At 41.1% G+C, this 27,993-nt stretch overlaps 2 protein-coding genes and 4 pseudogenes across 2 annotated transcripts; all 6 read left to right on the top strand.

The window, feature by feature from the left end:
- Positions 1-108: 108 nt before the first annotated feature.
- On the top strand, positions 109-3,969 carry LOC115533268 (toll-like receptor 8). The gene is made up of 2 exons (XM_030343687.1): positions 109-220; positions 637-3,969. Exon 2 carries the CDS (start codon positions 2,010-2,012, stop codon positions 3,753-3,755), a length of 1,746 nt encoding a protein of 581 aa, XP_030199547.1. The 5' UTR covers positions 109-220; positions 637-2,009; the 3' UTR covers positions 3,756-3,969.
- A 1,007-nt stretch (positions 3,970-4,976) lies between these two features.
- LOC115533479 (toll-like receptor 7) lies at positions 4,977-14,616 on the top strand (annotated as a pseudogene).
- A 2,524-nt stretch (positions 14,617-17,140) lies between these two features.
- LOC115533480 (toll-like receptor 8) lies at positions 17,141-20,235 on the top strand (annotated as a pseudogene).
- Positions 20,236-21,041: 806 nt separating this feature from the next.
- On the top strand, positions 21,042-21,772 carry LOC115533481 (toll-like receptor 8; annotated as a pseudogene).
- A 333-nt stretch (positions 21,773-22,105) lies between these two features.
- LOC115533267 (toll-like receptor 8) lies at positions 22,106-26,683 on the top strand. The gene is made up of 2 exons (XM_030343686.1): positions 22,106-22,188; positions 22,892-26,683. The coding sequence occupies exon 2, from the start codon at positions 23,226-23,228 to the stop codon at positions 25,965-25,967; it is 2,742 nt and encodes a 913-aa protein (XP_030199546.1). The 5' UTR covers positions 22,106-22,188; positions 22,892-23,225; the 3' UTR covers positions 25,968-26,683.
- LOC115533482 (toll-like receptor 7) lies at positions 26,246-27,990 on the top strand (annotated as a pseudogene).
- The last annotated feature ends 3 nt before the right edge of the window (positions 27,991-27,993 follow it).

The following is a 27,993-nucleotide window of genomic DNA, read 5'->3' on the forward strand; positions in this document are numbered from 1 at the left end:
GGTATTAAAATATGGCCAATCTATGTACCCAAAAAGGGGAAGTAAAAGAAGCAATTCCTTCCGCAATTTGTGAATGGTTCTATTTCGAGGAAGCTGCTGCAGTCTGATTCAGTGTGTTCACTTCACCCACAAGAGAATACAGCTACTATCCAGTGCTATTGAATTTACGTTCAACGGCTTTTTACAAATTATATATTGCGGGTCCACCCCATTCACAATGGTGAGTTTTTGAAACAGTCATTGAAGAAAGACTTAAATGCAATCGCTAAAACTATATTTTTGTGATTAAATTTCTATATTTTCATATTTGTGAAAAATATATTCCATGTCTTATTAAACTTTTAATTTTTATTTTCAAAATACAATAACATATAACCATGATTTCAAGTTAAACTTCATAGCTTTGGGAATTTTTGTCATTCATTTTTATTGGTATTTTTGATCATATTATAGTAATATATTAATGTTATGCATTGTATAGACAATAAAAATGCATGATAAATTCTCTTCCAATATTTGTATTGTCAAAATACACCATATTGCGTGTGTGCATGTGTATAACCCGTATAATATTTTGCTGAAAATGATGATACATTTCTTTAAGTGAATAATTCTTCTGCTTCATGTTATCTACAGAATACCCCCATCTACTGGTCTTACCTTGTAGGTCGACTACTTCTGTTTTTACATCAAGGGAGTCATACAGCCATGTTCCAACCCAGTACAAATTGGATGTCCCGGCAGTTTCCATGTGATGTCACTGGACTAGTGTTTGACTGTCAGGAAAAAAACCTTCGAAAAGTACCTGAAGGGATAACCAGCAATGCCACTGTAGTTCATTTATCAAAAAACAATCTTCAGAAAATACCAGGGAATGCGTTTTCTCATCTGGAAAATCTCACTGAACTTTATCTTGTCCAGGCAAAACATAACGGGCTGAAGGACGTCGACATCGATAAGGATGCTTTCATGAATCTAACAAACTTGAAAATACTGGATTTAGGCTACAATCGTCTGACTTATGTCCCCAGTATTCTTCCTCACAGTCTGACAACGATTTGGCTAAACAACAACAACATCCTGGTGATCAATAACATGAGTTTTTCTGGGATAAGAAATGTGAAGCATCTATTCTTGCAAAGAAACAGCTGTTCTAGCAATAAATGCTCCAATCCAGTAAATATTTCAGACTACAGTTTTCCAGTTTTGACGAAGCTTCAGGTTCTGGACCTTTCCTCCAACATTTTAAGACGCGTTCCAAAGGGACTACCAACAACGCTTACCAACCTGAAACTTAGTAACAACCGAATAGAATACATTTTTGAAGAGGACTTTAAAGAGCTCCATCACTTAAACGATCTGAGCATATATGGAAACTGCCAAAGATGTGAAAATGCTGCATATCACTGTATAGCTTGCACCAATATATCTCTTGAAATCCATCCTAAGGCGTTTACTAACCTTAACAAACTAAAGAAATTACACTTAGCAGGCAACTCCCTGACAGAACTTAATGATTTTTGGTTTGAAAATCTCAAAAATCTGAATAAACTCTATCTATCATTCAATCTTTTAGAAAATGCCATTCAGGGGAACTTAAGTGTTTTAGTAGTCTTTCAAAATTAAAACATTTAGATCTGTCGTTCAATTTTAGACTCAAAACATACCCAAGGACCGTTCAGCTGTCAAAAGCTTTCTCAAAGCTTAGGTCGCTTCGAGTATTGCACTTGACTGGTTTAATTTTTAGAGAAATAGAATTTGACACTTTGCAACCTCTTTTTGCGCTCAAACACCTTAAAGTGTTAAATCTAGGGACTAACTTTATTGTTCACTCTAATTCCACTATATTCAAAGAACTCCCACAGTTGCATAACATAATCCTATCAGAGAACAGACTGTATCCCGTTTCAGTAAGTACGCCTAACCCACCTGACCAGGGAGATAATGTTAAAGCCAACCTGATTTTGTCCCCACACCTGATTGCCCACTCGTTGAATTTTGGTAGCAACATGGCTAAACCAGAGTGCATCAAGGCAGGTCGTGTGCTGAGTTTAAGCTCAAATAATCTTTTCTTCATTACTCCGGAGCAATTTCAAGGCTATGATAATATCTCATGCCTTAACCTTTCCAGAAATGGGTTTGCATCTGCATTAAATGGGACTGAATTTGAGTCGTTGCCATATCTGACATATTTGGATCTTTCATTTAACAAGATTGACTTGGCCTATCCTGCTGCATTCCAAGAATTACAGAAGCTAAAGGTATTGGACATCAGTTTCAACGACCACTACTTTAAAGCCTATGGGATCACTCGCGATTTAGATTTTGTTAAAAATCTGCCAGTTCTTGAGGTATTAAATATGAGCAATAATTGTATTCATACTTTATTTACCAAAATGTTACAGAGTGAGTCATTAAATGAGCTTCGATTTGGACACAATGAACTTGGGACTCTTTGGAAAGATGCATCGTATTTCAATCTGTTTACTAATCTCACTAATGTGAAAATACTAGACATTTCATCAAACAACATTGCTGAAATTCCTGATAAGGTTTACGTATTGTTACCACTGCAGCTTACAACCCTGTTTATAAATCACAACAAACTCTCGGATTTTAATTGGACTAAACTAGAACATTTCAACAACCTCCAGACCCTTGATCTAAGACACAATTATATTACTTATGTGAAAAGCGTTACCTCCAGTACTTTAAGAACTCTTAATTTGGATCATAATCAAATTGCACAACTGTCAAATGGATTTTTGGAGGGCGCCATAAGCCTTACAACCCTCTCGCTGAACCACAACAGGCTGACTGTTATCAACCAGACTAACTTCTTAACAAAACCTAAAAACTACCTTCAAACGTTGTCTTTAAATGGAAATCCCTTTCAATGCTCATGTGACACACTGGATTTTATTCTGTGGATCGAAGACAACGATGTCACAATCCCAAGCCTGACCACGGATGTCTACTGCTACGTATCATACGGCCATCGTCAGGTTATGATTTACTTTGAGTTTGACCAGTGTGTCAACAATATTCTGGCACTGCTGATCTCAGTTCTCTCAACCACCTTCATCGTTGTCACCACGTCGATGGCAACGGTGGCGCACATCTTCTACTGGGACGCCTCCTACGTCCTGCATTACGTGAAGGCCAAATGGAAGGGCTATCGTTCTTCGGCCTCGCAAGACGTATACGACGTCTTCGTGACCTATGACACCAAAGACCCCTGGGTCTCAGAGTGGGTGCTGCAGACGCTGAGGGTGAAGCTGGAGGTGGAGGGGGACAAGGCGTTGCCCTTATGTCTGGAGGAGCGGGACTGGCCCCTCGGCGTCCCGTTGATCGACAACCTCACCCAGAGCATTCGCTACAGCCGCAAGACCCTGTTTGTGCTGACCAAGGCGTACGCCAAGACGGGGGTGTTCCGCTTGGCCATGTACCTGGCCCACCAGCGGCTGCTGGATGAGAACCTGGACGTGATCGTGGTGCTGATGTTGGAGCCGGTGCTGCAGCACTCTCACTTCCTGCGTCTGAGGAGGAGGCTGTGCGGGGAGAGTGTTGTGGAGTGGCCCCGGACTGCGGCTGCTGAGCCCTGGTTTTGGCAGAACCTCAGGAATGTAGTCAGGGTGGACAACCAGACAATGTACACCAGCACTTACTCTCAGTACTTCACCTGCAGCGGGAGAGGAGAGACTGAAGCTGTAGCTTGGACATTTTTCTCTTTTTCTGAATTACTTTTATGTTAAGTTACTTAAATTTACTTAAATTTACAGTTATCTTTGTTGAGTGATGCTTTTGAACTGATCTTCTTTATGGGTTTAATTCTATGATAATGTGTGTTAATAATGAACCACTTTTAACCGCCTAGTTTTAGGTCAAAGTGTTATCAGGCTTTGTTTTGCATTGCTGTTGTCTTGTGGTTTCAAAAGTTCCATAATAAAGGGCCTCTAAATTTCTAAATGAAGGTTGGCCTGAGGCTGAACCGTTGTCATTTTGGAAATACAATTTAAATAATTATATAAAGACTTCTTTAAAGAATATAAGTAAAAAATAGCCAATAGTTCCCGACACCAATGCTAAATGGAACTATTTTATCAATGACCTTTGGTGGCTTTACATGCAGAAAGTGAAATATTTGATGTGTTTATTAAATCAAAAAGCATAATACAATAGAATCTTTCTTTCTTTGTCAATTAAGTTATTATGTTACCTTTGATGAAAAACCATTTGATGTATTGTCATTATTGCTGTAATTATTTAAAGGGACACTGTGTAAAAATTACTCCCATCTAGTGGTACAATTGTATATTGCATTCAAACTAATAGTGCTCGCTTGTCCAAAAACTACGGTGGGCAGTATGTGCCAAGAAGCTGTGACATGACACCTACTACCTCATCGAGTCATTCGAGTGATGATGATGAGGTTCGTTATTTTTAACAAACTTCAAACGGCATTGAATCATTAGTGTAAGATACTGAATTATTTCAGTCATCATTCACGATAGTCATTATTTAAACAATGTTCCGAAAACCTAACCCATTGTTCCGAAGGGCCGTTTGTCCGATAAGTCAAACAAGAGGCGCATTAGGCCGACGGTTTAATATGCCGAAACGGCCTACATATAAAGAGTTCTGTATCTCTTTCTCTCTCTGAGAGCAAAAATGACAAAAGAGAGAGAGAGAGGTATAATACTCTTTATATGTAGGCCTATTCGGCATATTGAACCGTCGGCCTAATGCGCCTCCTTTTTGAAAAGTCGGACAAACGGCCCGTCGGAAGTAACTTTTAATGTTGCATTGTCGAGGCAATCAGAGGAGAAATAGAAAAATTCAATCTAAATCAGCAATAGCAGGCCTATAACTTTTTTTTAGTAGGCTAGAGTTTATATTACTCTACTACAACGCATGAACTATGTCCTTATTAGTAATGAAACATTCTTTATCCGTTTACTTTTCGATATCCGTCCATGTCAGAGATCATCATCAGGCGATTCAACGCCGGTAGGGAGAGGAAGAGGGAGAGGGAGAGGACAGAGAGGACAGAGAGGCAGTGGATCGGTGGGAGCTAGGCGAGGAGGACGACGAGGAAGAGGAGAACGAGAGTCAAGAGAAGATCTTCGCTCGCTGCGTTCTGCCTTCTGGTGTAGCCTACAAATGTATCTATTTTTGTTTTTCTGTTTTCGGGTTTAAAAACCAACAAACAAAACACAAACACAAATGAAATGCCGTTTATTTGTTTATTCCTTTTGCCCCTTTTTCCCTATTATGGATCCCCATTAGTTGTCTCAGAAGCGGCAGACTAGTCTTCCTGGGGTCCAATTAAAATCTGAACATACAAACAATTAATACGTAACGCCGGTAGGCCCTACATGTATTCTGTTACTCCCAAACACTGTATAAGTGTTCCACTGTTGTGCCGCCTATGTAATGAATTACACAACCAAGCAATGACAAAAGCTTGTACTTTAGACAGTGACATCGACTTACCTGTCGAGAAGAAAGCAGGCAACATCGCCATCCCTTTCAAAAACCTTTCTCCTTCATCAGCTCTTTCCACCTTGGAAAAGCAACTCCGATGTTTACCCTCCTTTTCTGTATTCGCTGGTCACGTTGCATTTTTAACGCTCTTTTTCGTTTTTTTGGCGACGATGATTCCTTCTCCTGTGGCGTGGCTATGATCTTTCAAATGGTCTTTCAAAAAAATGCGGTGCATGTTCAAATTTGCCGGTAAAACTCGTCTCGCTAAACTAAGCTCTGTTCCACCGTCACGCTGGCTCAGAGTGAAAACACGTTTGCAATTCCTATACGACGTAGTGCTTTTTGTCCCTCTCGGCAGCTCATAGACCGGAAGAAAATGGAAGCCTCCATGAAGCTTACCCGTCCTATGTAACCATATTGATATTAATATTAATTATTCTTCGCTCAGGAGGATAAGTGAGATTTTTGGCAGAGATAATTTTACACCAATGAGGACTTATTTATGAATGAAGATGTTGATTTGAGGTAATAAATTACTCAAAATATTACACAGTGTCCCTTTAAGTGCTGAAGTAAAAATTTCCTCTTAGCCCGTTATGTTTCTTTTTTCTCATTTTAATTACACTACAAGAGGCTCTAATAGTGAAAGGAAACTGTTGTCAATTAAACTACAAATGACTCAATTGAAGGCTTCCAAAGGTCCATACTTTGTACCAGCGAACATTGTTTAGCAGTACATACATTTTCAAAAAAAAAATACCCAGTCACACACCCTCTGCAAAGTCTACAGCTAAACTAAAACATAAAAACGTAAGTAGATACTAAATGGGTTCTTACTAAAACACAAACACCCCTCTCTGTTTTGCAATAATAAGGAAGTGAACTTTTGATCGCTGTACACTAAGACACATTGTTGCCACATTCAGGTGATGATTTACTTTGAGTTTGACCAGTGTGTCAACAACACACACGCATACTTGACATCTCTGAGGACAACCCTAACTTCATTCCCCGTGAGGTGCTCCATAACATGCCAGAAGGACAACCCAAACTATACATTAGAAAAAATATGCTCACCAAATTTTTCTGGGGAGATATAGACAAGTTACCTTTGTTGAGGATTTTAGATCTAAGTGGGAACCGTCTCACAAGAGTTCCCATGGTCCTTTCAAACTGCACCAAATCTCTCCAAAAACTGATTTTAACTGGAAACCAGATAGAAAATCTCTCCCCTGATTTCCTGAAGTTTGCGTTCAGCTTAAAGTATCTGGATCTCAGCTTCAACAAACTAAAATACATGGAACACTCCAGTCTCCTTGATAACATTGTGAATAATATGGACATGCTCCTCCTACACAACAACATATTCACCTGCACCTGCAACACCACTTGGTTCATTAAGTGGCTCACAGCACCACAGTCACCATCCCCCTTCTGGCCACAGACGTGACCTGCGACACCCCGGTGGCCCAGCGAGGTCGCTTGGTCCTCACGGTGGACATGCTGGCCTGCCAGTACCACTACCTGTCCCTTGTGCTCTACATCCTGCTGACGTCAACGCTGCTCGTCTTCGTCACCCTAGCCGTCTCCAGCCACCTCTTCCTCTGGGACGTCTGGTACATCTACCACTTCTGCGTGGCCAAACTCAGAGGCTACGGCCGCCAGCCCTCGTCACAGAGCTGCCCGTACGACGCCTTTGTGGTGTACGAGAAGAAGGACCAGGCGGTGAGCGAATGGGTGATGAACGAGCTGTGCGTTCAGCTGGAGGAGCGGGGGGACCGGCCCCTCCGGCTGTGCCTGGAGGAGCGGGACTGGATCCCTGGGTGTCCGGTGGTGGACAACCTGTGCCAGAGCATCCATCAGAGCAAGAGGACGGTGTTCGTCCTCATCAACCGCGACGTGAAGAGCGGGAACTTCAAGACGGCGTTCTACAAGGCGCACCAGCGGCTCATGGATGAGAAGTAGGGATGGGAATTGATAAGAATTTCACGATTACGATTCCGATTCTGCTTATCGATCCTCGATTCTCATTGGCTGAGAAAATAAGGACAAATGTATTTGTTTGTATTAAATCTCTTTAATATCTGATCAGAAGTGCGTCTAGTATTAGGAAATTGTACATTTTCACATCAATTGGTCTAGACAAAAAAATATATGTTTGGCTTTTTAAGCCCAAATGCCATCATTATGTGCCAAAAAACTAAAAACACAGACTGAAAACAGTCAAGTAAGAGCTTGTGTCTTTTGGCAGGGCCGTCCCTGGGCATAGGCAGTATAGGCAAATGCTACGGACGCATCCATCAGCAGGGGGCGCCAAAAATATGGGATTTTTTATTTTTTGGATACTGTATTCATCTAACTTTAACTTCAATGTTTATGTTTCTTAATACCAATAGTTATGTCAAAATAAATATTAGATAACATAACATAACCCCCCCCCCCCCACAGACTCTACCTGAATCGGGAGGTTGGGAGGGGCGAGTTACCTTAATTACCCACTCTTAAACACTCTGGCGCCCAGGGGAGGAAGAGAGAGAAGGGGAGGAAAAACGGGAAAAGAGAGAGGCACAGTAACTTTAATTGGTTTATCTTTAATGTAGGCCTGGCTGGCTATATAGCCAACTGGTCACTTTGTCGGGCTCTTGTTCACCTTTCTATCTTTATTTCTCTGCAGCTAACTGTTCCCTATGCATAACTCCGCTTAATACATTGGCTATTGATTTAATTTATTCACTTATCGAAGCAATATTTGGTTTTAAATGTGGTTTTATAATTTAGTAAATATTATCCTTTTTACTCCAATGCATTGTAGTAACCATTGTTGGAGCAGTGTTTATTTTCAAGCTGATTTTGGATCAGAGTTTGTGGTTTGCATACATTTCCCATATCTTTCACATGATAACATATGATTGCATTTTACTCTTAACTTGAGTGCTTGTTTAATCTCTGGTTAGAACCAAACTAGATAAACCATACTACATTTAATTGTGTTTACAATAATTTGAATCTGAACTGATATCTATTATTTTGCTTATGAATGCCTTTAGTAAACATCATGCATTTCTTTGCAGTTTTTGCATTTTGTGCATACCTTATTGTATGAGTGATTCATTGTCACTGGTTTTGCAAGACTTTCTTTTGCTGCAAAGTGTTTGATTATTGAAAGTTGTAACTTCTGTAGTATTTTGTGCATACCTTATTTATATTGTATTTATGATTCATTGATGGTCACTTGGTTTGTAATACGTTTTTTGTGTGTTTAATTTAAAATCTAAAATAAAAAGAGTCTCAAAGACAAAGCTTTGCAGCTTTTCTGAGTGTATGATCATTGGTAGTCGAATTTACTGTGCGATCCAAAGGGGTAGGGGCGCCAGCAAAAATCTTGCCTAGGGTGCCAAATTGGTCAGGACCGGCCCTGCCTTTTGGAATACTAACAGTGCTCATTTGCATTCAACTTGTAACAAAATCCAACTGACATAAACAAAATAAATAAGCGACATTCCTGCAAATGAATTGCATGCTGCTGGCTATTTTTGCAGTTATCTTTGTCAAGTGATGCTTTGAAATGATGTTCTTTGTGGGTTGAATGCTATGATGTGTGTTAATAATGAAACACTTTTAACAGCCTAGTTTTAGGTCATGACTAATCTATGTACCCTAAAAAGGTAAGTAAAAGAAGCTTTCTTCCGCAATTTGTTGATGGTTCTATTTCGATGAGGCTGCTGCAGTCTGCTTTAGTGTGTTCACTTCACCCACAAGAGAATACAACTATTATCCAGTGCTATTCAAGTGACATTGAACAACTTTTTACCAATTATATCTTAAGGGTCCACCACATTCACAATGGTGAGTTATTGAAACATTCATAAAGAAATGATTTTTATGCAATGGCTAAAACTATATTTTTGTGATCAATATTTCTATATTTTCATATTTGTGATAAATATATTCCATGTCTTATTCAACTTTACATTTTTACTTTCTAAATACAATAATAATTAAACATGAATTAAAGTTACACTTCAGAACTTTCGGAATATTTATTTTTGATGTTATAGTAATAATTGTATTAATATTGGGCTTTGTATAGACAAAAAAAAGGCTTATTTAATTCTCTTCAAATATTGGTATGGTCCGAATACACCATATTGCGTGTGTGTGTGTATATATATCGGTGTGTGTGTGTGTGTGTGTGTGTGTGTGTGTGTGTGTGTGTGTGTGTGTGTGTGTGTGTGTGTGTGTGTGTGTGTGTGTGTGTGTGTATGTGTGTGTGTGTGTGTGTGTGTGTGTGTGTGTGTGTGTGTGTGTGTGTGTAAACCGTAGAATATTTTGCGATAAGATACATTTATTTTACATGAATAATTCTTCTCCTTCATGTTATCCACAGAAAACCACCATCTACTGGTCTTACCTTATAGGCCGACTACTCTTTCTGTTTTTACATCAAGGGAGACGTACTGCCATGTTCCAACCCAGTACGAATTGGATGTCACGGCAGTTTCCATGTGACGTCAAAGATGGACACTTTGGAAGGCCAAGACTTGTGTTCGAACTGTGGGAAAAAAAACTTCGAAAAGTACCTGAAGGGATAACCAGCAATGCCACTGTGGTAATTTAAAAAAAAAAACGATCTTCAGCAAATACCAGGGAATGTGTTTTCTCATCAGGAAGATCTCGCTGAACTTAATCTTTCCCAGGCAAAAAGGAACGGGCTGAAGGACGTCGACATCAATGAGGATGCTTTCAATAATTTGACAAAGCTGCTATCACTGGATTTAAGCAACAATCGTCTGACTTATATCCCCGGAAATCTTCCTCCCAGTTTGAAAACGATTTGGCTAAACAATAACAGCTTCCTGGTTTTCAACAAAAACAGCTTTTCTGGTGTAAAAATGTGACACATCTATTCTTGCAAAGAAACTGCTATTTTAGCAATAAGTGCTTCAAGCAAGTGAGTATTTCAGATGACAGTTTGGCAGTTTTGACAAAGCTTGAGGTTCTCAACCTTTCCTCAAACAATCTAACACGAGTTCCAAGGGGACTACCAACAACGCTAACCAACCTGGCACTTAGTGACAACCGAATACAATACATTTTTGAAGAGGACTTTAAAGAGCTCCATCACTTAAAAGCACTGACAGTACATGGAAACTGCCCAAGATGTGGAAATGCTCCATTTCTCTGTGTACCTTGCCCCAATATTTCTCTTGGAATCCATCCTAATGCATTCGCTAACCTTACCCAACTAAAGACGTTACACTTAGCAGGCAACTCCCTAACAGTACTTAACGATTTTTGGTTTGAAAATCTCCGACATCTGACAAAACTCATGCTATCCTTCAATCTTTTACAAAATGCCATTCAGGGCGAACTTAAGAGTTTTAGTAGTCTTTTATATTTACAGCACTTGGATCTGTCCTTCAATTTTGGCCATAATGCATACCCAAAGACCGTTCAGCTGTCAAACGGTTTTTCAAAGCTTAGGTCGCTTCGAGTATTGCACTTGGTTGGTTTGGTTTTCAGAGAAATTGAATTTGATACTTTGAAACCTCTTTTTTTCACTCAAAAATCAAACTGTGCTAAATCTAGGGACTAACTTTATTGTTCACTCTAATTCCACCATATTCAAAGATCTCCCACAGTTGCAAAGCATATACCTATCAGAAAACAGACTGTCTCCCGTTTCAGTAAGTACGCCTAGCCCGCCTGGCCAGGGAGGTAATGTAAAAGCCGACCTGATTTCTTCACCGCACCTGATGGCCCACTCGTTGAATTCTGGTCGCACTTTGGCTAATCCAGAGTGTATCAAGGCAGGTCGTGTGCTGAGTTTTAGCTCAAATAATCTTTTCTTCATTAGTCGTGAGCAATTTGAAGGCTATGATAATATCTCATGCCTTAACCTGTCAAGAAATGGGTTTTCATCTGCATTAAATGGGACAGAATTTGAGTCGTTGCCAAACCTCACATATTTGGAATCTGTCATTTAATAAGATTGACTTGGCCCTATCCTGCTGCATTCCAAGAATTACAGAAGCTAAAGGTATTGGACATCAGTTTTCAACGACCACTACTTTAAAGCCTATGGGATCACACATAATTTAGATTTTGTTAAAAATCCTGCCTTTTCTTGAGATATTAAATATGAGCAATAATTGTATTCATACTTTAACTACCAAATGTACAGAGTGATTCATTAAATGAGCTTCGATTTGGACACAATGAGCTTGGAACCCTTTGGAAAGATGACTCGTATATAAATCTGTTTAGAAAGCCTCACTAAGTTGACAATACTAGACATTTCTTCCAACAACATTGTTGCAATTCCTGATAAGGTTTACACTTTGTTACCACAGCAGCTCACAACCCTGTTCATAAATTACAACAAACTCTCGGATTTTAATTGGACTAAACTAGAACATTTCAACAACCTCCAGATCCTCGATCTAAGTCACAATGCTATGACTTATGTACGAAGCGTTGCCTCCCGTTCTTTAAGAACTCTGAATTTGGCCTCATAATCAAATTGCACCAACTCTCGAATGGATTTTTAGAGGGCGCCGTAAGCCCTTACAACCCTCTCGCTGAACCACAACAGGCTGACTGTTATCAACCAGACCAACTTCTTAACAAAACCTAAAAAACTACCTTCAAAAGTTGTCTTTACATCGGAACCCATTTCAATGCTCATGTGACACACTGGATTTTATTCTGTGGATTGAAGACAAACAATGTCACCATCCCAAGCCTGACCACGGATGTCTACTGCTTCGTATCCTACGGCCACCCTCAGGTGATGATTTACTTTGAGTTTGACCAGTGTGTCAACAACAGTCTGGCACTGCTGATCTCAGTTCTCACAAACTACCCATCCTCTTTATCACCACGTTAATGGCAACGGTGGCACAAATCTTCTACTGGGACGCCTCCTACGTCCTGTTATTACCTGAAGGCCAAATGGAAGGGCTATCGCCTCTTCGGCCTTGCCAGACAATATGTACAACGTCTTCGTGACCTATGACACCAAAGACCCCTGGGTCACGGAGTGGGTGCTGGAGGACGCTGAGGGTGAAGCTGGAGGTGGAGGGGGAGAAGGCGTTTGCCCTTATGTCTAGAGGAGCGGGACTGGCCCCTCGGTGTCCCCTTGATCCGACAACCTCACCCACAGCAATTCGCTACAGCCGCAAGACCCTGTTTGTGCTGACGAAGGCGTTACGCCAAGACGGGGTGTTCCGCTTGGCCATGTACCTGGCCCACCAGCGGCTGCTGGATGAGAACCTGGACGTGATCGTGGTGCTGATGTTGGAGCGGTGCTGCAGAACACTCACTTCCTGCATCTGAGGAGGAGGCTGTGCGGGGAGAGTGTTATGGAGTGGCCAGGACTGCGGCCGCTGAGCCCTGGTTTTGGAGCAGAACCTCAGGAATGTAGTCAGGGTGGACAACCAGACGATGTACACCCAGCACTTACTCTCAGTACTTCACCTGCAGCCGGGAGAGAGACTGAAGCTGTTGCTTGGGTGTTTTCCTTTTTCTGAATTTCTTTCACGTTAAGTTACTTAAATTTACTTGTCGTTGTTGTAGGCTATTTTGCAGTTATCTTTGTTGAGAGATGCTTTTGGACCTGATCTCTTTATAGGTTGAATGGAATGATATCGTGTGATAATAATGAACCCCATTTAACAGCCTAATTTTTGGTCATAGTGTGATCGGGCTTTGTTTGGTATTGCTGTTGTCTTTGTGGTTTCGATAGTTCCATAATATAGGGCCTCTATATTTGTAATCAAAGGTTGGCCTGAGGCTGAACTTGTTGTCTTTTCAGAAAGGTGTGGTCAAGTCTCAATACCATTTAAATAATTATATAAGAACCTCTGTAAAGATTATAAGTAAAAAATGGCCTATAGGTTCTGGACACCATTGCTAGATTATTTGTCAAAGACATTTTTGGGGCTTTTCATGTAGACTGTGAAATATTTTACGGTGTTCTTTAAATAAAAACACATTCAATCAATATGAAAAATATCGAGAGCTCTTGAGACAAATCATTGCAAACAATGTTTAACAATTTGATATTGTTGACTTTTCTGTAGTATTGACGAAAACTTTGCATATTATCATTGATTACTTTCCCTTTTTTGTCAGCACCCTCATTAAACCTTTAAACTAAGAAAAAACAACAATATCCTTCCTTTCTTAGTCAATTAAGTTATTATGTAACCTTTGATGAAAAAACATTTGATGTATTGTCGTTATTGGTGTAATTATTTTAAGTGGTGAAGTTAAAATTGCCTCAGATCATGTTATGTTCCTTATTTTTTCATTTTAATTACACCACAAGAGGCACTTATAGTGAAAACAAACTGTAAATTAACCAACAAATTACGAACTTAAAGGCTTCCAAAGGTTCATGCTTTGTACCACCGGACATTGTTTAGCAGTGCATGCAATTCCCAAAGACCATACCCAATCACAGACACGCTGCAATGTCTACAGCTAAACTAAAACAGACAAACATAAGTAGGTACTAAATGGGTACTTCCTAAAACACAAACCCTCCTCTGTGTTTTGCAATAATAAGGAAGTGAACTTTTGATCTGGAGTACACTAAGACACCTGTTGCTTTCACTGCATGTTCACGTTGAACCGCCATGTCACACTACTGTTCCATCCACCTCTCAGACACAAATTGAGAAGTCTCACACATTGTGAGACTTCTCAGGAGCGATGGACCTTGTTAGTTTCAGGCCCAGCACAACTTTCCCACATGCAAGGTTATTTTGTTACAGTCAATGAATTATATAGTGCTCAATACCCTACCAAATTCTGGTATGTGCCTCTGTTTCTATTGCTGCGGGATTGGGTGATTGGTGTGAGTGTTCTTTTTGTGGTTTGTGGATTTTAGCGAACCACATACTCAAGCATTGTTTATCCATCAAAGCATGTAAGTGGCATGTTCCTTTTACTGTTGACAATGTACCTGGTTGTGCTGCATCGGTCTCAAGTGAAGCCAGATTCCTCTGAAGAAGAACTAGTAATGCCTCTCTCAATATCAACCCAGTCTACCCCAACCCCCATCTTCCTCTCTCCCCTTTCTTCCAGGAGAAGGAGGCGTCATATCCTGCTGTCTCTCCCTAAAAAGCCTGTGGCCCCTCATTCTTGATACGTCGACGTTCATGCAATGGTACCCCAAAATCCTCCAATGTAAATGCTCAGAAATCAAATCCCTTTTCCCTGCCATTCGGTCACTCACTCACACATTCTACTTCTCTCTCCTTCTCTCTCTCTCACTCGGTCTCCCTCTTTTTGTCTCTATCTTTCTCTCTCCCGCTCTGTCTTTCTCCCTGTATCTCCCTCCCAGTCCCTCTATCTCCCCCTTTCCCCAACTCTCTATCCTCTCTCTCTTTGTATCCCTCTCTCTCCCTGTTTCTCCTTCACTCTCCCTCTCCCTCTGTGTCCCTCTCTGTTTCCCTCTCTCCCTATCCGTCTGTCTCCCTCCCGCTCTATCTCTCTCTCTCTGTCCCTCCCTCTCCGTCTTTCTCTCTCTAACTCACTTTCTCTATCTCTCTCACTCTCCCTCTCTCCCTCCCTCTCCCTCTCTTTCTCTCTGTCCTTGTCCACCAGAGCTGCAATGACGTGGTGTTGGAGAGATTTGGGTCGGAGTTGAAATACGACACGGCCCTTCGGCTGGCGGCGCTGCAGATGTACATCCTCACGATCAGCACCAAGCAGTCACAGAAGGTTTCCCTCAAGTACATCGAGTAAGGACTCCTCATCACCTCGTCATCCTCCATGGCCCAAACAATTGAGTCCATATTATCCAGATCATATTTCTTATTTTATCTTAATCTATTTATTTAACTTTTCTTTTTTTTTTAACAAACATTCAATAAATATAGAAGAACAGAAAGTAAGAAATACGATCTGTCGAACATCCTACTGTTTCCGTAGTGTTGTTGCTTTATGGGTTGAATAATCGCCACGGAGTGATTGAATAATTACAATAGTAGCCGGTCGATGAATCAATACAGCACCTCTGGGAGAATGGATTGATGGGCGGTCAGGACTGTTGACTTGGCTGTTTGTGTGGTGCCGGAGTAAGGTGAGCTAATAAGTATGGATTCTGACTGAACAGGAAGAAGTGGGGCCTGGCGTTGTTCCTGCCTCCTACAGTGCCTCTACACCTCCCTCCGTCTCTCCCTCCCACTCTCTCTTCTGTTCCCTCTCCCCCTTCCTTTTTTACCATTGCACACAGAAGGCCCTTAACTACCATGTATTGGGGCACTGGGTGCATGAATCCTTAGTTTCCTGTTGTGTCATGAACATCCCTCTTTCTTGCAGCTGACAGCGTTGCAAGCCCAGGTCCACTATCTCAAGTACCTCAGAGACTTGAGACTAGACTTTGTGGCAAGTGTCCTGTTCCAAACCCTTGGTTTGAAGGCAACGTTTAGTGCCTCAATAAACAATATCGAAACCAAACACTGAGATGCATTGAGCCTGACCCTTCCGTATTTACAGCAATTTGAGAAGCACAGAGGGGACCCTTCTGGTGAGACCGCGCTACTGCATCAGCCACGTCATCAACCCCAAGACCAACCTGGTGGCTCTGCTGGCTGACTTCAGCCATGTCAACCGCATCGAAATGTACTCAGAGGACGAGAAGATGGTGCGGATGGAGCTCCATATTCTGGTCGTGACGGTGAAAGGATCCTTTAGTGGCCGGTCCGGCTAGACCGGCGCCTCTGCTAGGGTTAGGGGTTAGATTCCCTACTCAGTGGAAGAATTTGTTCACTCATGTAAGTGAGAGATGCTTTGGATAAAAGCGACCCCTGTATGACGTTGCTAATTTGCTTTTCCCGTAAAATGTGGAAACATGCTGCCCCAGTTTTATATACTCTGTGTTGATCTGCAACACTATATTGAGCTCTTAGTGGGAAGCTGCTTTAGCAGTCTTTATCACCTCATTCCGGCCCTGCATCCATTGTGTGCTCATTGTTTGCGGCTCATCTCTCTCCACCACAGCTATTACCGCTTACTGGTGGACTCCAGGCGCTCCATCTTCAAAGTGGCCCAGAGCGGCGCCGAGAACGCGGAAGCGAGCAAGTCTCATACTCGACACGGGTGAAAACATCTCCCTGCATCAAAGCATAGCGTGAGAAATTAAAAGGTTGTTTCTAATCGTCCCGCTTCTCATTTCCAGGTCACGAGGCGAGAGTGAAGCAGAACTACCGGGTGATAGAGTGGACCTACAGCACGCCTTACAAGGCAACAGAGGACCGCGACTGCAGTCAGCGATGTGGCCAGGACCTGCATGGAGAGAGGTGATGAATTAAGTCTACGCTCACTTGTGAATCGAGGCTAGCTTGTGTGCAACTAGAGATGCTCAACAAGTGTCTTTGTTTTCTACTACCCCCAGTGTAGCTTGCGCAAAACTGAGGCAGGCATGGGAAGACGACCCCTCCTTAGCCCTCTGTAATGAAAAAATTCAGCCGCCACCACCACCACCTCCACCTCCACCACCACCGCCATTAAAGAGGAGCACAGATACCAGTGGGCATTTACCGGGCCTGTACCCCTCCAAGAGAAATCCCTCACTCGAGTCGAACACAGACAGCCTCAGGAAACTGAGGAGGAGCTGGAGCAGCATTACAGATGCAGCCAGATGGCCCGTGAGCACGGCAGCCCAGAGGAGCTGCTGCTCACTCTGACACAAAGCTTCCACACGCTCTGCTGTCTGACGCAGGCTTGCATGTTGCTGGTGGAAGGCCTGAGCGCCGAGCGGCAGCGGCGTGAGGTGGTGGCCCGGCTGGACGAGGTCGTCATGAACTACGTGTGTTTGCTGAAGGCTGCCGAGGCGGCGTCAGGAAGCAACTGCAATGAGCAAAGTGTGAACGCACTGACGCGTCACTCTGCCGCCATGTCCGTCGTCATCCACAACCTAACGCATTCATTGAGAACACTGATATACAAAGACACGGCCGCTCTGTCTCTGCTCTGCTCTGAGTTTTGAGTTAAAGCCATACATGCCACGGGTTGAAGCCGCCAATTTGAACTCGATAGACTTTGCCTTGTGTATACAATACTTAATTATGTAAGTAAAATGACTCTGTTGATCATATTTAAACAATTATACAAAGACCTCTAAAAAGAATATAAGTTAAACATGGCCTATAGTCCCCGACACCAATGCTAGATGGGATTATTTTATCAATGACCTTTTTGAGCTTTCCATGTGAACGGTAAAATATTTTAAGGTGTTCTTTAAATCAAAAAGAATTCATCAATTATAAAACTATCGAGAGCTCTCAAGACAAATCATGGCGAACAATGTGTTAAAAAATTTGATATTGTTGACTTTTCTGTAGATTTCATGAATACTTTGCGCCATTATCACTGAGAACTTTCCATTTTTTGTCAGCACCCTCATTAAACATTTAAACGATGAAATACACAGATAATCTTTCTTTGTTTGTCAATTAAGTTATTATGTTACCTTCATGACATTGTTATTATTGCGATACTGATTTTACGTGTTAAAGTTAAAATTGCCTCATATCATATCCGTTAGAGTTGCCGTAACGGAACTAAGGATAAACGTTAAAATGGAGTGCTTAAAATCAACTTTCTATGATTAAATCTATGATTTGATGAGGATTCTATGATTCATTGGAATTAAAACATGACCGACAATGAACCCTAAAAAGGGAAGCAAAAAAAGCTGCCTTCCGCAATTTGTGGATGGTTATAATTATAATGAAGCTGCTTGCAGGCTTGATTTAGTGTGTTCTCCCACAAGAGAATGCATTTATTATCCAGTGCTATTGAATTGACATTTAACGACTTTTTTGCTTTTACAAATAATATCTTGCGGGTCCAGCACATGCACAAAGTTATTTAAACACTCATTTAAAAAATTACTACTTATTTCATCGCAAAAAAAAAAAAGAATACTACTCATATGCAATCACTAAAATATATTTTTTCGTGATTCTTCATTTGTCATATTTCTATATTTTCATGTGTGTACTCTATTACATGTCTTATTCAACATTAATTTAAATTTTCAAAATACAATAAAATGTAACCCTGAATTTAAGTGACACCACATAGCTTTGGGAACATTTTGTCATTATTTTCTAATTGTATTTTTTATTATATTATAGTAATAATTGTATTAATATTGGGCTTTAGATAAACAAGACAAAGGCATCATTAATTCTCTTCAAATATTCGTATTGTCCAAATACACCATTTCATGTGTGTGTGCGTGTGCGCGCACGCACATGCGTGCGTGCGTGTGTGAAACCCGCATAATATTTTGCTGAAAATGCTGATACATTTCTTTAACTGATTAGTTCTTCTGCTTCATGTTGTCTACAGAATACCCCCATTGGTCTTACCTTGTCGGTCGAATACTTCTTTTTTTACATCAAGGGAGACATACTGCCATGTTCCAACAGTACAAATCGGATGTCCCGGCAGTTTCCATGTGATGTCACTGGACTAGTGTTTGACTGTCAGGAAAAAAAACTTCAAAAAGCACCTAACGGGATAACCAGCAATGCCACTGTAGTAAATGTATCAAAAAATGAACTTCTGAAAATACAGGAATATAGGAATGTGTTTTCTCATCTGGAAAATCCCACTGAACTTAATCTTTCCCATGCAAAAAAGTACGGGCTGAAGGACGTCGACATCGATAAGGATGCTTTCAAAAATCTAACAAACTTGAAAATACTGAATTAAGCTACAATCTTCTGACTCATGTCCCCATTAGTCTTCCTTACAGTCTTACAATGATTTTTCTCAACAATAACAACATCCTGGTGCTCAATAATATGAGTTTTTCAGGTATAAGAAATGTGACACGATTCTTGCAAAGAAACGGCTGTTCTAGCAATAATTGCTCCAATCCAGTAAATATTGCAGATGACAGTTTTTCAGTTTTGACAAAGCCTAAGGTTCTGGACCTTTCCTCCAACATTTTAAGACATGTTCCAAGGGGACTACCAACAACGCTTACCAACCTGAAACTTAGTGCAACCAAATGCATTATATTTCTGAAGAGGACTTCAAAGAGCTCCATCACTTAAAAGAACGGACAATACATGGAAACTGCCCAAGATCTGGAAATGCTCCATATCCCTGTGTACCTTGCCCTAATATTTCTCTTGGAATCCATCCTATGGCGTTTATTGACCTTACCAAACTACGGAATTTGGATTTAGCTGGCAACTCCCGACAGAACTTAATGACTTTTGGTTTGAAAATCTCCAAGATCTGACAAAACTCTTTCTTCTCTTATCATTCAATCTTTTAAAAAGTGCCTTTCAGGGGGAACTTACGTGTTTTAGTAGTCTTTCAAAATTACAACATTTACATCTTTCGTTCAATTATGGACATAACACATACCCACAGACCGTTAAGCTGTCAAACAGTTTTTCAAAGCTTAGGTCGCTTCAAGTATTGCACTTGGTTTGTTTGGTTTTTAGAGAAATAGTATTTGATACTTTGAAACCTCTTGTTTCGCTCAAAAACCTTACTGAGCTATATCTAGGGACTAACTTTATTGTTCACTCTAATTCCACTATATTCAAAGAACTCCCACAGTTGAAAGTAATATTCCTATCAGAGAACAGACTGTATCCTGTCTCAGTAAGTACGGCTAACGCACCTGGACGGGGGGGAAATGTTAACGCAAACCTGATTTCTTCACCACAGCAAAGGTTCCCCCCTTTGCAGGTTGAAGCCTTTTAGAAGTTGAGCTCCATTGAATGGGACAGAATTCGTGTCGTTGCCTAATCTGACATATCTGGATCTATCATATAATAACATTGACTATGCCTTTAGCAATGCATTCCAAGAATTACAGAAGCTAAAGGTATTGGACATCAGTTTCAACGACCATTACTTTAAAGCCTATGGGATCACACATAATTTAGATTTTGTTAAAAATCTGCTTGTTCTTGAGATATTAAATATGAGCAATAATTGTATTCATACTTTAACTACCATATTTTTACAGAGTGAGTCATTAAACTAGCTTAGATTTGGACACAATGAGCTTGGGACTCTTTGAAAAGATGCATCGTATTTCAATCTGTTTACAAATCTCACTTATTTGACAATACTAGACATTTCTTCCAACAACATTGCTGCAATTCCTGATAAGGTTTACGATTCGTTACCACGGAATCTCACAGACATATTCATGAATGACATTAAACTAGAAGATTTCCACAACCTACAGAACCTAGATCTAAGTTACAATGCTATGACTTATGTACGAAGTGTTACCACCCATACTTTAATAACTCTGTATCTGGCTCATAATCAAATTGCACAACTGTCAAATGGATTTTTAGAGGGCGCCGTACAACTTTGAACCCTCTTGCTGAATTGCAACAGGCTGACTGTTATCAACCAGAGTACCTTCTTAAACAAAACCTAAACAAACCTTAAAAGTTGTCCCTACATGGGAACCCATTTCAATGCTCATGTGATGCACTGGATTTTATTATTTGGATTGAAAACAACAATGTCACAATCCAAGCCTGACCCCGATGTCTCATGTTTCTTATCCTACGGCCATCCTCAGGTGATGATTTATTTTGATTTTGACCAGCACCACTAATCTCCATTCTCACGACTACCTTCATCGTTGTCACACGTCGATGGCAACGGTGGGCACACATCTTCTACTGGGACGCCTTCTACGCCTGTATTACCCTGAAGGCCGAATGGAAGGGCTATCGTTCTGCGGCGCCCTCACAAGACAAACGTGTACCGACGTCTTCGTGGACCCTATGACACAAAAGACCCTGGGTCTCAGATGTGGGTGCTGGAGACGCTGAGGCGTGAAGCTTTGAAGTTCGAGGGGGAAGAAGGCTGTTGTCCTTGTGTCTGGAGGAGCTGGACTGGCCCCTCAGGCTTCCCGGTGATCGACAACCTCACCCAGAGCATTCGCTACAGCCGCAAGACCCTGTTTGTTGCTGACCAAGGCGATATGCCAAGACGGGGGTGTTCCGCTTGGCCATGTACCTGGCCACCAGCGGCTGCTGGATGAGAACCTGGACGTGATCGTGGTGCTGAGTTGGAGCGGTGCTGCAGAACTCCCACTTCCTGCATCTGAGGAGGAGGCTGTGCGGGGAGAGTGTTGTGGAGTGGCCCAGGACTGCGGCCGCTGAGCCCTGGTTTTGGCAAGACCCTCAGGAATGTAGTCAGGGTGGACAACCAGACGATGTACACCAGCACTTACTCTAAGTACTTCACCTGCAGCCGGGAGAGAGACTGAAGCTGCAGCTTGGACGCTTTCCTCTTTTTCTGAATTACTTTTATGTTTAGTTACTTAAATGTACTTGTCGTTGTTGTAGGCTATTTTTGCAGTTATCTTTGTCAAAGTGATGCTTTTGAAATGATGTTCTTCATGGGTTGAATGCTATGATAATGTGTGTTAAAAATGAAACACTGAAACACTGAAACACAGCCTAGTTATAGGTCATGACTAATCTATGTACCATAAAAGGGAAGTAAAAGAACGCTTTCTTCCGCAATTTGGTTGATGATTCTATTTCGAGCAAGATGCTGCAGTGTGATTTAGTGTGTTCACTTCATCCACAAGAGAATACAGCTCTTATCCAGTGCTATTGAATTGACGTTTTAACGACCTTTTTACAAATTATATCTTGCGGGTCCACCACATTCACAATGGTGAGTTATTGAAACAATCATTAAAAAAATGACTCATGTACAATCGTAAACTATATTTTGTGATTAATTTTCTATATTACATGTTTGTGAAAAATGTATTCCATGTCTTATTAAACTTTTTATGTTTTATTTTGCCAAATACAATGACAAAAGAAAATGTATCATCATTTTCAGCAAAATATTATATGGGTTACACACACGCACGCCCAGAATATGGTGTATTTTGACGATACAAATATTGGAACGGAATTAATGATTCCTTTTTATTGTCTATACAAAGCATAATATTAATATATTACTATAATATGATCAAAAATACAAATAAAAATGATTGACCAAATTTCCCAAAGCTCTGAAGTGTAACCGGAAATCATGGTTATACATTTTCTTTTGTCATTGTATTTTGCAAATAAAAATAAAAAGTTTAATAAGACACATATAAACCATGATTTCCGGTTACACTCAGAGCTTTGGGAAATTTGGTCAATCATTTTTATTTGTATTTTTGATCATATTATAGTAATATATTAATATTATGCTTTTGTATAGACAATAAAAAGGCATCATTAATTCGATCCAATATTTGTATCGTCAAAATACACCATATTCTGGGCGTGCGTGTGTGTAACCCATATAATATTTTGCTGAAAATGATGATACATTTTCTTTCAGTGAATAATTCTTCAGCTCATGTTATCTACAGAATACGCCCATCTACTGGTCATTCCTTGTCGGTCGACTACTTCTGTTTTTACATCAAATGAGTCATACTGCCATGATCCAACACAGTACAAATTGGATGTCCCGGCAGTTTCCATGTGATTGTCACTGGACTAGTGTTTCTTTGTGAAGCAAAAAACTTAAACGAGTACCTGATGGGATAACCCAGCAATGCCACCAAAGTTAATTTGTCAAAAAACAATCTTCAGCAAATACCAGGGAATGCGTTTTCTCATCTGGAAAATCTCACTGAACTTAATCTTGTCCTCGCAAAAAAGAACGGGCTGAAGGACGTTGACATCGATAAGGATGCTTTCATGAATCTAACAAACTTGAAAATACTGTATTTAGGCTACAATCGTCTGACTCGTGTCCCCGGTATTCTTCCTCACAGTCTGACAACGATTTGGCTTAACAACAACAATATCCTGGTGATCAATAATATGAGTTTTTCTGGGATAAGAAATGTGACGCATTTATTCTTGCAAAGAAACGGCTGTTCTAGCAATAAATGCTCCAATCCAGTAAATATTTCAGACGACAGTTTTCCAGTTTTGACAAAACTTAAGGTTCTGGACCTTTCCTCCAACAGATTAAGACGTGTTCCAAAGGGACTACCAACAACGCTTACCAAGCTGGCACTTAGTAACAACCAAATACATTACATTTCTGAAGAGGACTTTAAAGAGCTCCATCACTTAAAAGCACTGACAATACATGGAAACTGCCCAAGATGTGGAAATGCTCCATTTCCCTGTGTAGCTTGCCCTAATATTTCTCTTGGAATCCATCCTAAGGTGTTTATTGACCTTACCGAACTACAGACGTTGGATTTAGCTGGCAACTCCCTGACACAACTTAATGACTTTTGGTTTGAAAATCTCCAAAATCTGACAAAACTCTCGCTATCATTCAATCTTTTACAAAATGCCATTCAGGGTGAACTTAAGTGTTTTAGTAGTCTTTCAAAATTAGAACATTTAGATCTGTCGTTCAATTATGGACGTAACTCATACCCAAAGACTGTTCAGCTGTCAAAGGGTTTTTCAAAACTTAGGTCGCTTCAAGTATTGCACTTGGTTGGATTAGTTTTTAGAGAAATAGAATTTGATACTTTGAAACCTCTTGTTTCGCTTAAAAACCTAACTGTGCTAAATCTAGGGACTAACTTTATTGTTCACTCTAATTCCACTATATTCAAAGAACTCCATCAGCTGAAAGGCATATTCCTATCAGAGAATAGACTGTATCCCGTTTCAGTAAGTACACCTAACCCACCTGGCCAGGGAGGTAACGTTGAAGCCGACCTGACTTTTTCACCACACCTGGTGGCCGACACGTTGAATTTTGGTAGTAGAATTTTGGCAAATCCAGAGTGTATCAAGGCAGGTCGTGCCCTTAGTTTTAGCTCAAATAATCTTTTCTTCATAACTCCGGAGCAATTTGAAGGCTATGATAATATCTCATGCCTTAACCTTTCAGGAAATGGGTTTTCATCTGCATTAAATGGGACAGAATTTGAGTCGTTGCCAAATCTGACATATTTGGATCTGTCATTTAATAAGATTGACTTGGCCTATAGACATGCATTCCAGGAATTACAGAAGCTAAAGGTATTGGACATCAGTTTCAATGACCACTACTTTAAAGCCTATGGGATCACACATAATTTAGATTTTGTTAAAAATCTGCCTGTTCTTGAGATATTAAATATGAGCAATAATTGTATTCATACTTTAACTACCAAAATGTTACAGAGTGAGTCATTAAATGAGCTTCGATTTGGACACAATGAGCTTGGGACTCTTTGGAAAGATGACTCGTATTTCAATCTGTTTACTAATCTCACTAATTTGAAAATACTAGACATTTCATCCAACAACATTGCTGAAATTCCTGATAATATATATGTTTTGTTACCACGGCAGCTCACAACCCTGTTTATAAATTACAACAAACTCTCAGATTTTAATTGGACTAAACTAGAACATTTCAACAACCTCCAGAACCTCGATCTAAGTCACAATTATATTACTTATGTAAAAATCGTCACGTCCCAAACTTTAAGAACTCTTAATCTGGCTCATAATCAAATTGCACAACTGTCAAATGGATTTTTAGAGAGCGCCGTAAGCCTTACAACCCTCTCGCTGAACCACAACATGCTGACTGTTATCAACCAGACTAACTTCTTAACAAAACCTAAAAACTACCTTCAAACGTTGTCTTTACATAGAAATCCCTTTCAATGCTCATGTGACACACTGGATTTTATTCTGTGGATCGAAGACAACGATGTCACAATCCCAAACCTGACCACGGATGTCTACTGCTACGTATCATACGGCCATCGTCAGGTTATGATTTACTTTGAGTTTGACCAGTGTGTCAACAATACTCTGGCACTGCTGATCTCAGTTCTCACAACCACCTTCATCGTTGTCACCACGTCGATGGCAACGGTGGCACACATCTTCTACTGGGACACCTCCTACGTCCTGCGTTACCTGAAGGCCAAATGGAAGGGCTATCGTTCTTCGGCCTCGCAAGACAACGTGTACGAAGTCTTCGTGACATATGACACCAAAGACCCCTGGGTCTCGGAGTGGGTGCTGGAGTCGCTGAGGGAGAAGCTGGAGGTGGAGGGGGAGAAGGTGTTGCGCTTATGTCTGGAGGAGCGGGACTGGCCCCTCGGCGTCCCGGTGATCGACAACCTCACCCAGAGCATTCGCTACAGCCGCAAGACCCTGTTTGTGCTGACCAAGGCGTACGCCAAGACGGGGGTGTTCCGCTTGGCCATGTACCTGGCCCACCAGCGGCTGCTGGATGAGAACCTGGACGTGATCGTGGTGCTGATGTTGGAGCCGGTGCTGCAGAACTCTCACTTCCTGCGTCTGAGGAGGAGGCTGTGCGGGGAGAGTGTTTTGGAGTGGCCCAGGACTGCGGCCGCTGAGCCCTGGTTTTGGCAGAACCTCAGGAATGTAGTCAGGGTGGACAACCAGACGATGTACCCCAGCACTTACTCTCAGTACTTCACCTGCAGCCGGGAGAGAGACTGAAGCTGCAGCTTGGACATTTTTCTCTTTTTCTGAATTACTTTTATGTTAAGTTACTTAAATTTACTTGTTGTTGTTGTAGGCTATTTTTGCAGTTATCTTTGTTGAGTGATGCTTTTGAACTGATCTTCTTTATGGGTTTAATTCTATGATAATGTGTGTTAATAATGAACCACTTTTAACCGCCTAGTTTTAGGTCATAGTGTTATCAGGCTTTGTTTTGCATTGCTGTTCTCTTGTGGTTTCAAAAGTTCCATAATAAAGGGCCTCTAAATTTCGAAATGAAGGTTGGCCTGAGGCTGAACCGTTGTCATTTTGGAAAGGTTGTTCAACTCTCAATACAATTCAAATAATTATATAAAGACTTCTTTAAAGAATATAATTAAAAAATAGCCAATAGTTCCCGACACCAATGCTAAATGGAACTATTTTATCAATGACCTTTGGTGGCTTTCCATGCAGAAAGTGAATATTTGATGTGTTTATTAAATCAAAAAGCATAATACAATAGAATCTTTCTTTCTTTGTCAATTAAGTTATTATGTTACCTTTGATGAAAAACCATTTGATGTATTGTCATTATTGCTGTAATTATTTTAAGTGCTGAAGTAAAAATTTCCTCTTATCCCGTTATGTTTCTTCTTTTTCATTTTAATTACACTACAAGAGGCTCTAATAGTGAAAGGAAACTGTTGTCAATTAAACTACAAATGACTCAATTGAAGGCTTCCAAAGGTCCATGCTTTGTACCAGCGAACATTGTTTAGCAGTACATACATTTCCAAAAAAACATTACCCAGTCACACACCCTCTGCAAAGTCTACAGCTAAACTAAAACATAAAACGTAAGTAGATACTAAATGGGTTCTTACTAAAACACAAACACCCCTCTCTGTTTTGCAATAATAAGGAAGTGAACTTTTGATCGGTGTACACTAAGACACATTGTTGCCACATTCAAGTGATGATTTACTTTGAGTTTAACCAGTGTGTCAACAACACACACGCATACTTGACATCTCTGAGGACAACCCTAACTTCATTCCCCGTGAGGTGCTCCATAACATGCCAGAAGGACTACCCAACCTATACATTAGAAAAAATATGCTCACCAAATTTTTCTGGGGAGAATAGACAAGTTGACTTTGTTGAGGATTTTAGATCTAAGTGGGAACCGTCTCACAAGAGTTCCCATGGTCCTTTCAGGAAACCAGATAGAAAAATCGCTCCCCTGATTTCCTGAAGTTTGCATTCAGCTTAAAGTATCTGAATCTCAGCTTCAACAAACTAAAATACATGGAACACTCCAGTCTCCCTGATAACATTGTGAATAATACGGACATGCTCCTCCTACACAACAACATATTCACCTGCAACTGCAACACCACTTGGTTCATTAAGTGGCTCACAGCACCACAGTCACCATCCCCCTTCTGGCCACAGACGTGACCTGCGACACCCCGGTGGCCCAGCGAGGTTGCTTGGTCCTCACGGTGGACATGCTGGCCTGCCAGTACCACTACCTGTCCCTTGTGCTCTACATCCTGCTGACATCCACGCTGCTCGTCTTCGTCACCCTAGCCATCTCCAGCCACCTCTTCCTCTGGGACGTCTGGTACATCTACCACTTCTGCGTGGCCAAACTCAGAGGCTACGGCCGCCAGCCCTCGTCGCAGAGCTGCCCGTACGACGCGTTCGTGGTGTACGAGAAGAAGGACCCGGCGGTGAGCGAATGGGTGATGAACGAGCTGTGCGTTCAGCTGGAGGAGCGGGGGGACTGGCCCCTCCGGCTGTGTCTGGAGGAGCGGGACTGGATCCCTGGGTGTCCGGTGGTGGACAACCTGTGCCAGAGCATCCATCAGAGCAAGAGGACGGTGTTCGTCCTCACCAACCGCGATGTGAAGAGCGGGAACTTCAAGACGGCGTTCTACAAGGCGCACCAGCGGCTCATGGATGAGAAGTAGGGATGGGAATTGATAAGAATTTCACGATTCCGATTCTCTTATCGATTCTCATTGGGTGAGAAAAT

Source organism: Gadus morhua, chromosome 20, assembly GCF_902167405.1.
Source record: "Gadus morhua chromosome 20, gadMor3.0, whole genome shotgun sequence".
Lineage (NCBI taxonomy): Eukaryota > Metazoa > Chordata > Actinopteri > Gadiformes > Gadidae > Gadus > Gadus morhua.